The 16,528-nt window shown below is 52.5% G+C and overlaps 2 protein-coding genes across 27 annotated transcripts in view; both read right to left on the bottom strand.

Annotated features, from left to right (window-relative positions):
• PXDN (peroxidasin) overlaps positions 1–16,528 on the bottom strand; it is a 147,196-nt gene that overhangs the window by 67,249 nt on the left and 63,419 nt on the right. The window lies entirely within an intron of this gene.
• Positions 12,634–16,528, bottom strand: part of MYT1L (myelin transcription factor 1 like) — a 405,663-nt gene continuing 401,768 nt past the window's right edge. For 10 of the 26 annotated variants that reach the window (XM_067008244.1, XM_067008249.1, XM_067008269.1 and 7 more), the window contains 3 exons: positions 14,668–14,811; positions 14,215–14,349; positions 13,500–13,610 (listed from right to left, as the gene is read on the bottom strand). In XM_067008244.1, the coding sequence (XP_066864345.1) occupies positions 13,581–13,610; positions 14,215–14,349; positions 14,668–14,811 (309 nt within the window). In that variant the 3' untranslated portion in view covers positions 13,500–13,580. Of the gene's footprint in view, positions 13,611–13,690; positions 14,350–14,667; positions 14,812–16,528 lie in introns of those variants that run through there. The other 16 variants (XM_067008255.1, XM_067008258.1, XM_067008260.1 and 13 more) reach the window with 4 other exon arrangements.

Raw genomic sequence — 16,528 nt, 5'->3', positions numbered from 1 at the left:
AAGTTCATACTTAAATGCAGAAACCCCAAACCTTACTTTCCCTGAAAGATGCCTGTTTTCTTCTGGATCGCTGATGTGATCCTCCAAACTGCTTTCTCAGACCCTCCAACCCAGAAGCGGCCTGTTTGGGGCTCAGCCCCATGGAGGGAGTTGAGAAACGCCGTGGATTCCAGGTGCTCCTGTGGCCCAGTCGATTTCTGTTCCTCCGTCCTCCCTCCCATAACCCCTGATGGTCCTGGTCCCCCGCGTCTCCCTGGACCACCGCCAAGACGCCACCCCCACCGGTCTGCCAGGTCCATCCTCCCTGCAGCAGGCAGAGAAGGTGCCACTGCTTTGACCCTGCCCCCCCCCATCCGAATGTCTCTGGACCTCTCCAGTGTAAGTGGGTTAACATCAAATTTCACCCACCACCTTGACCTGTGCCAACCCAGGTGCAGGCGTCCTGAGCAGCACACAGTCTTAGCCTCTCTTTTCAGTTCAGCATCAGTTGCGGCTAATTTTACGTGTCCAGTCTGCTGGGCTGTCACACCCCGTGATTTGATCAACCACTAATCCAGGTGTTGTGCTGAAGGTATTTTGTAGATGAGATTGACATTGGTGAACTTCGACCAAGAGGAGTTCCCTCCATAGTGTGGGTGAGCCTCAACCACTCAGTTTTAGGTCTTTAGAGTAGAAACTGAGGCTTCCTGGAGAAGTTCTATTGCAAGACCTCAGCATCCACTCCTGCCTGAGTTTCTAGTCTCCTGACCTGCCTGTAAAATGTACGACCTGCCAGTGCCCACAAGTGCATGAGCCACTTCCTTAAAGTCTGTCTGTCCCTCCCTCCTCCCACCTTTCCTCCTTCCATCCTTCCCTCCCCCATCCCTTCCTACCCCCCTTCCTCCCTCCCCCTCCCTCCCACCTCCCTCCCTCCCTCCCGTCCATCTTTCCTTCCATCCCTCCCTCCCTCCATCCCTCTATCCACCCACCCATCCACCCACCACCCTTCCATCCATCCCTCCATCCGTCCATTGTGCTGTCTCCCTGAACATGTCTGTCGGGTACACAGCCGTCTGCAGAACTCTGGATGGAGGTGTGGCAGCAGCGGCCAGTGCAATGACTGATGCTCAGGCCTGAAGGAATTCGTGTTTTAGTAAAGAAGCTCTTACATCGAGCTGAGTGTGCTTCCCACACTTTTGTGCAGCATCTCCTGCATCTGCCCTCTAGAGGCCCACGGAGGCCTCACACCTCCAGGAACTCAACCTTCCTGCGGAATCGCGGGCAGCCGTCAAAGCCGCTCAAGTTTTCTGTCGCCCAAGGCCCTGGTGGCTCTTCCCATTTCTCTCTGAAGGCCACTCTCCGGACCTCATTGTGTGCCCGCAATCCTGTTATCTGTCCTACAGCAAACAGCCCTTTCAGGTGTGATTGTGCTGGTTGACAAGCTCTAGTTGTTCAGATGTGCATACAAAGGAGCCAAGATTACCGCGATCGCCTGTTTCCTGTGAACAGTATCGCTGAGCTCTCCAGTGGATCCGGCAGCCGTGGGGACAGGCGATCCATCCTCCCGGTGTCTGAACACAGGCTCCGAGGCAGGGCCTGCTCACACCGCGGCGGCGCACAGACACCTGAGCCTCGAGACATTCCTGAGGAGGTGTTACTATCCTCATTTTGCAAATGAAAAAACCGAGGCTCAGCAGAGAGAGTAACGTGTCCCGTCCCAGGACCTGTCACTCACCCAGGGAGGGAGGGAGGGGAGGGGACAGGATGCTGACTGTCCTGCGAGCCTCACCTACTGGACGGGGTTGGGGACCCCCCCCCCAGATGTCCCTGGGCCCCTGCATGCCCCCCCCCACCCCAGCGGCTGCCGACCTTCTCCGGAGACCTGCTAGGGCTGCGCGGGCTCCGGGGCCGTGCTCCTGGAGGTGCCGCCCGGAGATGCAGACCCAAGTCAGCCCTCAGGCTGTAGGGCTTCCTGGGCCTCGGGCGCTCGACGGCCAGGGTCGCCCCTGCTCTGTGGCTGTCCTCGCCCCGAGAGCCCCTGTGCGTCAGGCTCTGCGAGGAGGCACCCGCGTCTCCCCCTCAGTGCCTCAGGGTGCCCCAAGGGCAGGACGGTCCGCGTTTTCTGCCTCTTCCTCCGGAGTGACATCACTCCTGTCTACTGGCCTGTCTCCCCTTCTGCCTCTTTGAGGATTGACGAGGAAGAGGACGTGGGGTTTGGAACAGGCAAACGGGGAGCCAGCCTCCTCAGCTCTGTGACTCCTGGCGACTTTCTCGCCCTCTCTGGGCCTTGGTTTCCCGTCTGTAACAGGAGAAGACCAGTTCCTACTGGAAACGCAGGCTGTCGTGACCACTGAGCGAGGGCTGTCGGGGGTGCCTCCCTGGGAACCGTCAGCCACGCCAGGGTGAGTGTGTTCTCCTTGCTGGGGAGGCTTTCCGGGTCCGGGTGGCCCCCAGTCTGGAGTCCTAGGGGGCCATTCCCAGACGGTGAGTCACCCCTGAGAACCTGGCTGTGCCTGAGGCAGCCCCCCTCCACCCAGTCCCAAGGGCCTCTGCCTGCATCTCCCCGCCCTGCGCCCGCCCACTCGCTGGCAGCCCAGGGGAGCAGGGCCCCCGGCTGACCTGGGTGTAACTCCAAGAGCCCATTTTGGGGCTGCTGCTGCAAAGCATCGCACCGGGGAACCGCTGACCAGCAGAAACCTGTTCTCCCACAGTTCCGGAGGCCAGAAGTCCGAGGTCAAGGTTCCTTCTGGAGGCTCCAGAGGGAGCAGCCGTCCCAACCTCTCTCCGGCTTCTGGTGTTTCCAGGAGGGCTGCAGACTTCCAGCCGGGCCCCGGTCCCGTCGCCACAGGACCTTCCCCCGCACTTGTTCTCACCCGGTGTTTCCCTCTCCTTATGAGGACACGCTGGCTTAGGGCCACCGTAATGCCGTCCTCCTGACTCTGGCTACAACTGCAGCTGCCACATTTCCAGAGAAGGTCACATCCCGAGCTCCGGGGCGGGACTTGGGTTCAGGGGGACAGAGACAGCAGGCAGGGCGGTGATGAGCCCCGACACTGCGGCCTGGGGTCCTGCTCGCCCCCTAGGCTGCTCCTGGCTGACGGAAGGGAAGGGCCCGGACCTTTATTCAGCCAGATGAACTTGGAGCTCTAGAACGTGGAGCTGGCTGTGAGGACCGCAGGCCGACGCCTGAGCCCGCACACCTGCGCTCCGTGCCTCACCTCCAGATACGTCGGTAATGCCGGGTCCCCCTTCCTCCTTTCGCGACTGTCTGAAACCTCCATCCCAGGGATGAGAGCACAGCCCCGAGGACATGGTTTCATTTTACTGTCATGAACTCGGAGACAACTTCTCAGCCAAATGAGTCGAAGATCAGCTTTTCCCAAGTTAAAGCCATTGCTGTTGACAAACGCCCCCGTGTTTAGTTGTAATCCCACACGCACGGCACCCTTTCCTGCACCCACTTTACCTTGAAGCTTCGGTCAGCGAGTTATACTCTGCTTCCCGTTAGATCATCTAGAGCGTCTGTTTTTACATTTAAATGTTGAAAAGAAGGCAGATGACTAAATACACCCACTTAGAGCTGTTTTAGACCGAAATCGGCACAGCCGCGAGTGGGCTCAGCCCTGGCTCTCGGACCACCGCTTCGGGAGCTCAAGTGGACGGAGGTACCATCCAGTAGGGGCGGGGCTCGGCCTGAGCGGGCCGAGGGTGGCCTCTGTGGGTCCCGGCGCATGCGCCCCGCGGCCTCCCGTCCATCCCGTCCACCGCGAGACCCCGCCCACCACGAGACCCCGCCCACCGCAGCCCAGCCGGCACCAGGCCCAGGTGAGCACCCCGCCTGGGGGCACATCCCCACGGCCCAGGGCTGAGGCAGGGGTGCTCAGAAGTGGGCCGAGGTCGGCTGCAGATGAGCCTGCTGGGTCCTGGCTGCCTTCAGCCCAAAATAACCCACATGCCAAGGCGGTGTATTTTGGGGTGTCACGGTCTGTCCCTCTTCCCCTGCTTAGGCAGGTCCCCCGACAGGAACTGCAGTATCCTGCGTCCCCTCCCCGAGGGTTTCACCGCCCAGGATGACTCCCGTCACGGGCCTGGAGGCGGGGCAGCGAGCCCACGCCCAGACGAATAGTCACAGACCATCACCCCCCATCCCACCTCCTAAGATCATCTTTTCTTCAAGCTCTCCCCTCGCAGGCCTACATCCTCTCCCCTCCTCAACGAAGACGAGCATAAACTCTCACGTCTCATTCATGCTTATATTATATTAAAAGTTAACCGACGTCTCTGCCTCTCCTCCTGCTAACCCGCCCGTGGTCGGGCTGGCCATCGAAGCCAGGAGGGCAGAGGGCCGCCCCGGCTTTGAGCCAGGACGCTACGGCTTCACCGGCAACCTGCTCAGAGGCCACAAAGCAGGGGAAACCTCGGCTCTGTGTGGTGGACTGCGTACAATCCACTGCAGCCTGGAGTCTGGAGACCGCAGGCCCGTCTCCCGCCAGGGGTCTGGACAGCAGGCCCGGGTCCACAGGGCCACAGCCAGAGCTATGCTCTCAGGTCCTGGGAGAACTGCCAGGAGGGCGGAGGCGTACCAACTTAGCTTCCCAACTTACCCCGTAGGAAGATGTACACACACTTGAAAAGGCCCGAGAAAGACAAGGGAAAGGGAAGCGGTTGTCTTCCACAGGGAGAACTAAGCCTCTGGGTCTACCTTGAGTTCCCCTGACCCTGGGGCTATCGCAGCCCAGACCCCAGAGGGCTCTGCCCAGCGCCACTGGCACATCCAGGGGGGCAAGTGCAGCCTCCACCCCCTCACCTACACGGAGTGGGAGCCCGATCTCTGGGTGGAAAGCATCATACCCCCCCCTGCTGGTCACCTGAGGAATGTTCCAGAAGGAATGCCAGTGTGGCTGCACGGGGAGCAGTGGACGGAGAGCTCCCGCTGGAGAGCTGGTGCCTAGGGGACCCAGGCCCAGGCGCGCGAAGAGCCCTGAGTGGGGCTGGAAGCCAGCCTATCAGTTGGCCTTCGGGTCTTTTTGAGAAAAATCTTAACAGGGCTCAGAAGGGTCATCATCTGCTGCGAAGGACCAGGGTTGGAGTAGAATTTCTCTGGCTTTGCTTTAAATATTGCTTTCCTAGGCTCCTCTTCAGACTGCTGTCGACCCTGATTATTTCAGGGTCCCAAGACAGGGGCTGTTCTTAGGACAGTTCTCCCTCTGGCCTTCTGTTGCGGGCTCGTGTGCCTGACACACAGTGAGGCCAAACAAACGGAAGTGTCGGAGTTTGGAGCAGAGAAAAAGGTTTATTGCAGGACCAGGCAAGGGGAACGGGTGGCTGGTGCTCAGAAACCCCAAACTCCCCAATGGTTTTCGGGAAAGCGTCTTTATAGGCAGAATTTGGGGTGAGGACTGCAGGATGTGTGACTTTCTTCTGACTGGCTGGTGGTGAGGTAGCAGGTGGGGCTCCAGGGATCTTGCGCTCAGCCTGAAGTTACCCTGCTCCACCTGGGTGGAGGACTTACTTCCTGCAGAAGAACTCAAAGGTACTGTTATGTATATTCCTTGTGGAGGAGCCAGGACCCTGCCCCAAGGCTGCACTACTGTTTGTTGACTGCTTTCTGGTGTTTCTGCATCCCCTCCCTTCCTGGATTAGTAACTGTTGGAATCTACCCTTTGGAACAAAGGGAAGGTCTGGGAGGCTGAAGCCTTTTTCCTATTGTTACTGAGTCCAAGCTGGCTCTGCTGGCCACACAACAGGCCAATAAATCAGAGGATGAGGTGTTGAGACAAGGAACAGTGACTTTATTTGGAAAGCCGGGCATCCGAGAAGATGGCAGATTAACGTCCTAGAGTACCGTCTTATTGGGGGGGGGGGCTGGATACCAGTTTCTCTGATAGAACAGAGAGGGGGAGGAGGTGAGACTATAACGTAAAAAGAGGTAAGTCTTGTAATATGTCTCCTGGCTTCGCCAGCCACGGGGAGGGAATGTGTTAATTTCTTCTTTTCTGCAGCCATTCAGTCAGGGTGTTTCCCTGTGAGCTGAACAAAGGCACTTTAGTTTACCATTCAGGCAGAGGGGCAGGGTTCCCCAAGGGAGGTCATTATGTATGATTATAATAACAAAAGCAACAGAAGCAAAGGTTAAAGTCAAAGAAACAGATCCAACATGGAGTCAGATTTTGTTCTACCCCGGTGCACTACAAAGAACTGGGGGACAGGAGAGGCTTTTGTACCCGGCAGGGCCCCACAGGATCCTGCTCTGTTTCACTCCTGTGTTCTTGGCTGGGGGCCTTGTAATAAAAGACTAATGAACAAGAGAAAAAAAAATCAAAAGTTTATCCAAGGGTGTGCTTACTGTACTCAGGAGCGACACCCAGGGAAGGGAGCATCTCAAAGAGGTGGTTTAGAACTCAGGTTTCAGTACCATCTTCAGGTAAATCTGAGGAAGAAGAGTGTGGAGGCCAGTTATGGGAAGGGGACCCAGAACGGCAAACAGATAAGGTTGCCATGCAGATTTAAGTCAGGACTTCCCCGTGGACGAGGGTCTCTGGTGATTTGGGATCATCTTTCTCCCCAGGCTCAGAGAGGAGACCCTCTTACAAATGGAGATTTCCCTTGTCAACGAAAAATGTCACTGCCATATTAGTGAACAAAGGATGCTACAGCCATCCAGCCACTAAAGCTACCCCCGTGCCCTTATGGTGAAACTTGAGGGAACTCAGGATGGAGACTAACGGGCTAGGAGTTATGGTTTATTGGGTGGACTTGCTGAGGACTTAAGCCCAGGACGCAGCCTCTCAGATGCTCTGAGGGGCGGCTCACTAGAGGTCGGGGGGAGCCAGGATCTACAGGGGGTTTTGCCACAAAGGCCAGGCAGTTGGAACATCAAAAGATGACTGTTCATTAAAGAAAACCAGACATCCCAGGTTAAGGAATTTAGCGCTCTTCTCTGCATGGGAAGAGGCAAGCGTCCGGGCTCACTGAAATCGTCCCTTTGATCCGCACCTCCGCTACCCTGGGCCGGTGTCCTGTGCTTTTCCATCCTGAGTCCCCACAGGGGGCACCGCGAGGGGGGCTGCAGCCCGTTTTGCCTCCATCCTGAGTCCTCTCTCAGGCCTCACCTTCGGGGCAGCCTCAGTGGTGGGATGGCTGCAGCATCCTTTGTTTACTGATACGCCAGCAACATTTGTGTGTGTGTGTGTGTGTGTGTGTGTGTGTGTGTGTGTGGCACGCGGGCCTCTCACTGTTGTGGCCTCTCCTGTTGCAGAGCACAGGCTCCGGACGCGCGGGCTCAGCGGCCACGGCTCACGGGCCCAGCCGTTGGGATCTTTCCAGACCGGGGCACGAACCCGTGTCCCCTGCATCAGCAGGCGGACTCTCAACCACTGTGCCACCAGGGAAGTCCGGCAGCAACACTCTTCATTCACAACCCCACAAACATAGTTTTGTACCAGGGACGTGAGATGCTGCGAACAAAGGCTGTGCTTCTGGAGCTGCTCCAGACCTTTGCTCAAAGCCTGTCAACCCCCACCTTTAGATAGGGTGAACATAAATCTTTAAGTTAAAGGGTCCAGAGACAAGAAAGGAAGCTACAAACAAACGAGAGAGAGAGAAAAAAAGCAGATGGAACTGCTGCAGAAATGAGTGGGGTGTGAGAGGATGGTCACGTTCCAGGTCACGTCCTGGGTCTCCCGGGCACGGCTGCCTGGTGAGGGTCCTTGGCTTTGTGCAGGAGAGAATTCAAGAGCAGCCGTAGTAAAGTGAAAGCAGGTTTACTTAGAGAGATACACATTCCATGGGTAGAATGCAGTCCCTCTCAGAAAGTTAGAGGCCCCCAAATATGGGGTGGTTAGTTTTTATGGGCTGGGTAATTTCATAGGCTAATGAGAGGGAGGAGCATTCCAACTGTTTTGGAGAAGGGGCGGGGATTTCCAGGAACTGGGCCACCGCCCACTTTTTGGCCTTTTATGGTCGAGGGCAGAACTGTCATGGCACCTATGGGTGTGTCATTTAGCTGATACGTTGCAATGAGCTTGTCCTGAGGCTCAAGGTCCACCTCTTGGACGTAGTTGGTTCTAATCGGCTCATGTCGTGTCCTCAGTGGCTGTCATTCTTTTAAAGGTTGTGCCCTGTCCCCTTCCTGGCTCAGAACAAGCTGGGCCCAGACGTCGAGGAGTCTGACCTCCAGCAGAGCCCCAGTGTCTCGTTATACACTGATTGGACTACATTCGTATATAAATGACACACCTACAGGGTGGGACATGATCAGACAGAAAGGACAAGAAAAGGATAAAAAGGGGATGGCACCCCGCTCCCTTGGGTGGGGGGAAGCCCCACCTCTTGCCCCGGGTGACTAATGCATACACCTCCCCGTCATCAGCCTCACCCCGCGTCCCTTTGTCTTTATTGGTTAAAGTAAATCTCGCTGGCCAGGTGGGCGAGCAGCTTTTCTGTGAATTTAGTTCCTCTTCTCCATATAAAGCTTGTGCTGTGTTGATCTCAACTTTGGTTTTGCCTGCTCCATCCTGAAGGGAGAAAGAGCCCTCTCCTGCGAAGGCAGGGAGGCTGGCTGGGGCCCGAGCGGGGTCCATACAAATCAGTTGGGTAACACATGAGGGACAGCGGCCAGAGGAAGGGCCAGAGATGGGAGGCGACGCAGCTTCAGGCGGGGCTAAGACACCAAACCCTTTCATGTATCAGAGAACGAGGCAGATGGAGATTCAGAGCCCGACTTCCAATCCAGAGATCCAGAAAGGCTTTCTCATTCTGGAAAGTGAAAGGATTCTCCCCTCATTCTGCACGAATAAAAGAACTTTAAAAATGCGACCATGAGCTAATCTTTCATGCTTTGCATCAGATAAGCTGAAAGTATTTAGGAACGTTTTTGAATCAACACTTCATTGGGTTCCGGGAAATATTTTTGGCCATACGGCAAACGACAAGATGTAATTCACAAAGCAAGTGAACTGCCGAGACTTCCAGCTCTTCTAACACTCGAGACGGGAATGAGGAAGCTGGAGGTCTGGCCGCTTCTAGTGCGATCAACCGATCCGGTCACAGCGACGCTGAACCAGATGGAAAGAAAGGAGAGTCAAAGAGCAAGCTTTCAGGGAGGTGCTTTGGGGGTCGGTCCTGGCGGATACAGCTCCAAGGGAGCAGTAACACCTGTGAATATTAATGTGAAGTAAAATTCATATTTTATGGCAAGACAAGAAAATTTTAAACATAAAAAGTGTTCTCTACCTTTTGGCCTCCTCTCTCCCCTGACTGTGCATCTGCGTTAGGCGTCAACCAGCCCTCCTCATCGGGAGCAATACCTGCTCAACCATAAAGAGCAACATTCTCCCAGCATCACCTAGAGAATCCCTTAAAGATAGCATTTTTTTCTTGATTTTATAAGGGGTCACGTGACCCTCCACGATGACGATGCTTAGATCTGATTATGTTGATTATACCTCAAGAAAACTGGGGAAGAAAAACCCTATAAAGAAGGAAATGAACAAGGCTCGTAATCTGATCAGATGGAGAGAATCTGTATGATGGTTTTTGTGAATAAACTTCTAGATCTAAGGCTGTATAAATGCAAAAGAAAAAAGACAATGAATGAAGTCTGTTTTTCATGATGTATATTTTGAATTGCTTAAGGCCCAAGGCTCTCCTGCTTTACTCTGCATTGCTGAGGAGTCCACACGGACTGGAGCTCAGGCTGTGGAGGGAGAGTTCTACTCATGGGAGCCCTGAGTGCACCCAGGTCTTCTGCAGCAGAAGTGGCCCCAGATTAAGGGTGCAGGGGCTAGGCCATCGGGCAGCTGAGACGCTCTGGCCGTCAGGAAGGGCTTCTCCTGTTTCTCCCGAGGAGGAGGGACACCACTTTCCTTCCTGGTGACGGGGCTTCCGGGAGGAGACCGAGGACAGAACTGGACAGACCCCCTTTCCGCAGGCTTGGGGGCTGGCTGGACCGTGAGAACTGCGGGTCTCTCAGTCCCTAACACAGGTCAACTTGTCCCAACCTTGCTACCACTCAGCTGCTCCTTAACGTATTTGTAAGTTTGTTTTCTGTACTGTTCACTTGCTTTATCACAAGCATCTTATTAATGAGGCTTTACAACCAGCATTTCTAGGGACATCCTAGTGTTCTGTAAAGTGCCTTTGTCGTCAGCTGCTCAAACCTTCCTCTGTAATCGGACTTTTGGGGTTGTTTTCACTTCTTTCAATGCATTTACAATTGCTTTGGTGTTTTTAGGGGGACTTCTGGAATTACTGGGTCAAAAATTTGAATTTTATAAGGTCTTTGACAGTATTGTTAAACTGCTTTCCAAGCTGTTTATTCCAATTCTCAGGCAAGGGCAAAACGGCTTTCGACATTCAAGTTGACAGATTTCAGTCACTGCCGGCAGCTCCTTGGCGCGCCACCGTCTGCTTTAACTACATTTGATCCTGAAGGCGGGGCTTTTCCCAGGGGTGCGTCCCAAGGTATGGAGAGACAGAGGGGGCGGGGTCCTAAAGCATATCCCTCCACCGTCCCCCTCCGTCAGCCCCGATGCAGCTGACCAAGCTGTTAGGTATAAAATATCAGCAACACTCGCTGGGAAGAGGGGCTCAGATGGCCGTGAATCAGCAGAAGACGCCACTGAGACTCTGTTTTGGATTTAACAAGAAGTGTGGCGGGTCTCTTCCTCCAATTTTATATTTTGGGGGACTGTGTCTAGTACAGGTGAGTGCTTTTGGAATTTTACAGGGTTACTTTTACTAACGAAGGTGATGTGCAGCTGGGTATCCCATCGTCGTTAAATCCTATTTGGAGGGTAATTTAAGGGTTGTGGGCGAGCCTTGCTGAGAGTGTGGAAGGAACAATGGTGGTGATGCTCCCAGGGGACCAATCACAGGGCGAGTGGCCCCAGGAACCCCAGATGGGAGGTGCTGAGAAAGACACAGCGTCTTCCTTGGAACTGAACCATCAGACAAAGCTGACCACCTGGACACCTCTCAAACCTCTGTGTCCTGCAGACCCGGGAAGACAGGGGGGGCAGTGAAGGGACCAGGGGTGGGAACGTGGTAACTGGAAGCAGCCTGTGAGCCCTCATGACACCAGATCTGGAAAAATCCGTAAAGGACGTTCTTGGCTCAAGTGGGAACTTTGGGACGCGGATGCGTGTTACGTAATGACGATGTCATATCTAGAGGGATAACTGGGGCAGCGAGGATGTCCCCGTTCTGGGGAGACACCTGCGTGTGACGTGACCTTGGGGGCGCGAGCGGGGTGACGGCAGGTGCGGCGGAGTGGCTTCCAGACAAGCTCCGTGCAGGCACCTCCTGAGCTGCTCGCATCTGCTCTCAGGGGCCTCGGAGTAGAGAGCTAAACCTCCAGAGACGTGACAGTAAAAGCGTCCGGCGTTGGGGAGAAACGTTCCCGGGGGTGCCGCTGGGGGCCCCAGACACCAAGCACTTCCAGACCTCAGTGAAGATGCACAGCCGGTGAGAGACCCATCGTGCTACAAATGTGGTAACACCGTTTTTATTTAGAGTAAGATGTGTTAACATCCAGCATGACAAAATTTGTACAAAGTTCACAATTTAAAAATGAATATCACTGCAACTCGTGATTCCACACATTTATAGCAAAATTAAAGTGTCAACAAACCCATGCCGTGTAGTACAAAAATAAATCAAACTTCAGTTCCACAGAGAGCACGATAAATATTTATACAAAATTCTGTCTTAATAAATGATTACTTAAATTAACTTAGAAATGAATATGAACAATAAGTTATAATAAATAAACTCTGATGACTCACAATAATTCCATATGAAAGGTCAGCATTCTAATATGTGACACTTTTGTGATCCTTATATAATAGTCACAGATAACTTTTGATTTGATATTTTATGTACCAACGTTAGATGAGCAGCAGATTTGTGCTTAAAACCCCTTTCCATTGTACATAGGTGAGAACAATTAGAATCCCAAACTGATACTACCTATTACTCTACCAAAAGCATCACTATATTGGCCAAGAAGCTGCAGACACGACGGGGCGGGGAGATGCATGTGCCGATATGAACGACGGGGGCCCCCCCGCAAGGAGGCCGGGGCCCTGGATGGGACATATGGCCGCAGGTGACGCAGAGCACCTGGCTTCAGTTCTCAAAAAGGCAATTCTGAGCAGGGCAGCTACAACTAATCACACAACAGAGAAAGGGCTCTCCAGAGAAGGGGCTGCAGAGCCCAAGCCATGACGTAATCTTTTCCCAGCTAATTATTAAAGTCCTCCTGGAAAACTGTATGCTTTTGTACAGTGAGCAGAGTCTAAAGTGCCGCTGGGATGTACATATATTTATACATATATATATATATATACATATATATATATATATATATATATATATATACCGAGGTTGAGTATTGTATCAGAGTATTTGCTGTGAGGTCCCTGTAATCTCCCTTAGCATCATCGGGTCAGCCGGGAGGCCTTCTCAGATTCCTCCAGGGTCAGTGTCACGAGGCTACTGACACGGGAATTGCACACCTCCGTACGGATATATAGGACAAGGTAAGTGCAAATAGTCGACTGGCACGTGTGGGGACAATGACCCTGTAAGTCCTGTTCTGCTAAAAATATTTTTTTTTAATTTTTACAAAACCCATCTTTTTTTTTTTTTTTTCATAACAAAATTTTAAGTACTTTTGTACTTCCTGCATAACATCAAGACACGGAAGGAAGAATGCTGTTACACGTAAATCAAGTCAACGGCAATCGGAAAACACGACACGCGTCGTCCCAGGGAGGAGCGAGCAGGGGAGAGGGCGGCTGTGGAAAGTGGTCTATGCATCGCGTAGTGCAGTCGTCGGGCAAAGCAATCAATCTCCGGGGTGCAAATGAGTCTAAGATGATCTAGTGTAAAGCAAAAAAGTGCTGAAGTATATTTAGTTACTCTCAACATCTGATTGCATTCACTCTTAGAGAAGGTCACGACAGAGCAAACAAGGCTACGCGAACGTTCTACGGTCAACCCGGTCTCCAGCGGACGGGACGGGACGGTGGAGCGCACTCGTCCTGACTCGGAATAGGACCCGGGCTTATTCAAAGTCAGCGTGGGGTGAGGGCGCTTCTCGGAGCTGCTGGCCCACGCAGGCCAGCAGACAGATCAGCGCAGTCACTCGAGGACTCGCAAATCATGTGCCTTCATCCCCCATACGTGAAATCATAACAGCAACAACAACGGTAAGAATAATTCTTTTTAAGGTGGAAGGAAGGGGAAATAAATAGTCTTAAATGATCTTTGAGCGTAAATGAAAGCACACAGATTCTGTTAGACAGTTCAGAGGGGCACGGAACTCTTGGGGAGGTAAAAGAAGTTTGTTCCAAAGGGTACTGAGAATGGAAGAGGAAGAGTCTTCGGGTCATCCACCTCTAATAGGCCCCTGTCTTAACTGAAGGTCCCATAGTCACACCATGTAATTAATGCTCAGGAGTTAGTTTAAAAAGTGCTGTTTAAGCTGCTTTGAATCTTCTGCCAAGTTTCCATGGCTTGATGCTGTCTTACAATAAATTACTTATCTCATTTCTTACAGTTAATCCATATGCCATTTCCTTGGAATGCAAAAAACCTCATTTATTGCCCCACCATACACCATCCTCCTAAAACAAACAAACAAAAAAATCACATAATATTTCCAAGCATTGTTCAAAAATAAAGCATTTGTTTTTTTTTTTTTTTTGCAACCAATTCTTGCTATGAAACAATATGCACACGAAATGTTTTTCTTAAATTCCGTAAAATCCTCCAACATGAGGCAAAATGATAACATCTAAGAAGTGGCTGCAGGACCACCAAATGATCATTCAAAGCTGTTTTTGTTTTTTGTCCATTTCTGTTCAAAATACTAAAACATTTAATCACTAAAGCATTAAAAAGAATTTACACTCTATTTATTTTGATCGGCTTACCTCTTCAGAAATATATATACCCTCAAATGTGCATACATTAGCAGCTATAAACATTACATGGCATATCACACTATGTCAGCTTATATGAAAACGTACAAAAATGTGAATGTATTCCAAAACTATTCTGCAGGTACTATCTTTAAAGCAAGACATAAAATCATTATGAAGTCTTGTAAGCATAACACTGTTTCAAACAGAAATAAATATATAACACTTTCTGGTAAATTACAGCAGCAAAAAACAAGAGGCATCCTTTTTTTAAGCAAGATTCCATCACTACAGCAGCTGTTCAGACCTGAATTCCTCTCACAGCCTGCTTTATATTTTCCAGTAGAGCTTTATTTTCTGGGCTCTGATAACGATCTTGATTTGTATACATGTCCGTCAAAGTAGTCACGTATGCATCAAAATTTTGTTCATTGATTGGATCCTACGAGATATTAAATAGTAGTTCATATGCAACTTTTAGTCTCTTAATAGGATATTCACATCAGCATAAAAGAGTATCATAGCATAACGCCACTGTCCTTATCATAGTTAAAAGGCCTTTTCAGAGCGACTTAATCTTAGGGGATTTACTGGTTCAGCCCCACCGGAGTCTCTAGCGATTAACGTTACAGTACGGGGGAGGTCACCGCAAGCACCGAAGTTCGAAGAAGGGTGAGAATAGCAAAGGAAAAGGCGTCTACTGTGGGACGCGCGCCGCGCGGGGCCTCCGGCGGCCGGCGCCGCGCGGCGCCTCACTTACCATGTGCGGGAGCTGGATGTTGGCGAGGCTGTGGATCAGGGACTGGCTCAGGTTGGCCAGCTCGTGGAGCAGGGACTCGTTCTGCTGTTCGATCACCTTGTTCTCCTCTTCGATGGTCTTGAGGCTGCTCTCCATGGTGGTGATCTGAAACGCACAGATGCGCGGGACATGTAACACGAGCCGGCCCGGCGAGCGCGCGCCCGCTCCCACAGGGACAGGCCTCGGCCCCTGATGCAGAGGCAGAAGCTCTCTGCTTAAGTCAGGAGGCTTCCACGCAAGGGATGGGTCGTTCTCAGGGTCACTGTCTTGTGTGCACCGAGTCATCGCACTTGAGCACGTGACAAGTGGACTCTAAGGGCTTGTCTTTCTGAAAAGGGATCCACGCGTTAGGGTGGGCTAGGTTCCTGGACTGTGTCGACTTTCACTCAATTTTTTTTTTTTTTTTTTTCGGTACGCGGGCCTCTCACTGTCGTGGCCTCTCCCGTTGCGGAGCACAGGCTCCGGACGCGCAGGCGCAGTGGCCACGGCTCACGGGCCCAGCCGCTCCGCGGCATGTGGGATCCTCCCGGACCGGGGCTCGAACCCGCGTCCCCCGCATCAGCAGGCGGACTCTCGACCACTGCACCACCAGGGAAGCCCTCAAGTTTTTAAAAAGTTCTGCTTGTCATTGTGCATAGAGGATCACGTGATGACTGTGTCCTTGTCCCACCCTGGCCTTTCCGCTGGTGTGATGGGATTTTTTATTTGGATTAGTATCTTATGCAGTGCGGTGGCGGCTAATGCGTCTTCCTTTTAGCCTGAACTTAATTCTGCACAGATAAGTCTTAAAATATTGATTCATTTGTGAGGCGCGTCACTGCCCTCTCCTTAGGGTCGAGGCAGGTGTTTCTACCGCCATGTATGACGTATCTGCATCCCTCCGTCGGATAAAGGTCTACTCTGGCTTCCTGGGAAGCTCTTCCTTCCTCTAATATTCCAGAGAGAATTTAACAGTTGCCATGGCGCCTTCTGGCCTCCACCTGCCACCAGACGACCAGCACTTACTACACGGCCAGGCAGGAGAGCTGCCCCCATCTGCGTGGGTTGCAGGGACACAGTCGTGGAAGCGACTAGGCAGCGTGGATGCTGTAGTAAAGGCTGGTTACACGCGTGTGGGTGCTCCTGGCAGCCACGGAGCGTGTGCCGGGCTCTGTGGGTCCCCTGCACCTGTGCAGCTTGGCAGCCACAGGCCAGCATCATAAGGGATGCGTAGAAACAAGACAGAGTTGCCAGACGGGCACCAAGCTCACAGCCTTAGCGCCTTCACACCGTAACCACTGGCTGCCCCGAATCACCCGAATCTCTGCTTCATAAACTCTAAACTCTGATGTCTCAGGTGGGGTTTCCCTGCTCACAGCCAGGGGGAGGGCACGCAGCTAGCTCTGTGCCCCGCGCCTTGGCCTACGGTCCTCCGCCTCGGGGGTGGGGAGCTTTCTCCTCTCCCTGCCGTTGGCAGCGTGTCCTCTTACTAAGTGTTTGAGGGACATCTCGCTTCCTGCGGTGCAGGGAAGAGGCCGCCAGGATGGTGTGTGAGTGTTTATAGGAAATCTAGACCTGGCTCAGGCTAAAGATAAGATTTATAAGAGACAAACATAAAGCTTAGCAATCACTGATTTGATGATATGAAAAAAATATATAAGTCTTCATACCGTTCTGAGCATTTTGTTTTATTTTTTTGGCCATGCTGTGGGCCTTGTGGGATCTTAGTTCCCCAACCAGGGATCGAACCCCTGCCCCCTGCAGTGTAAGCGCAGAGTCCTAACTACCGGACCACCGGGGAAGCCCCCAGTTCTGAGCATCTTCGATGGAGAGACCGTGAACT

Source organism: Kogia breviceps, chromosome 11, assembly GCF_026419965.1.
Source record: "Kogia breviceps isolate mKogBre1 chromosome 11, mKogBre1 haplotype 1, whole genome shotgun sequence".
Lineage (NCBI taxonomy): Eukaryota > Metazoa > Chordata > Mammalia > Artiodactyla > Physeteridae > Kogia > Kogia breviceps.
This window is presented reverse-complemented; position numbering and strand designations above follow the sequence as displayed.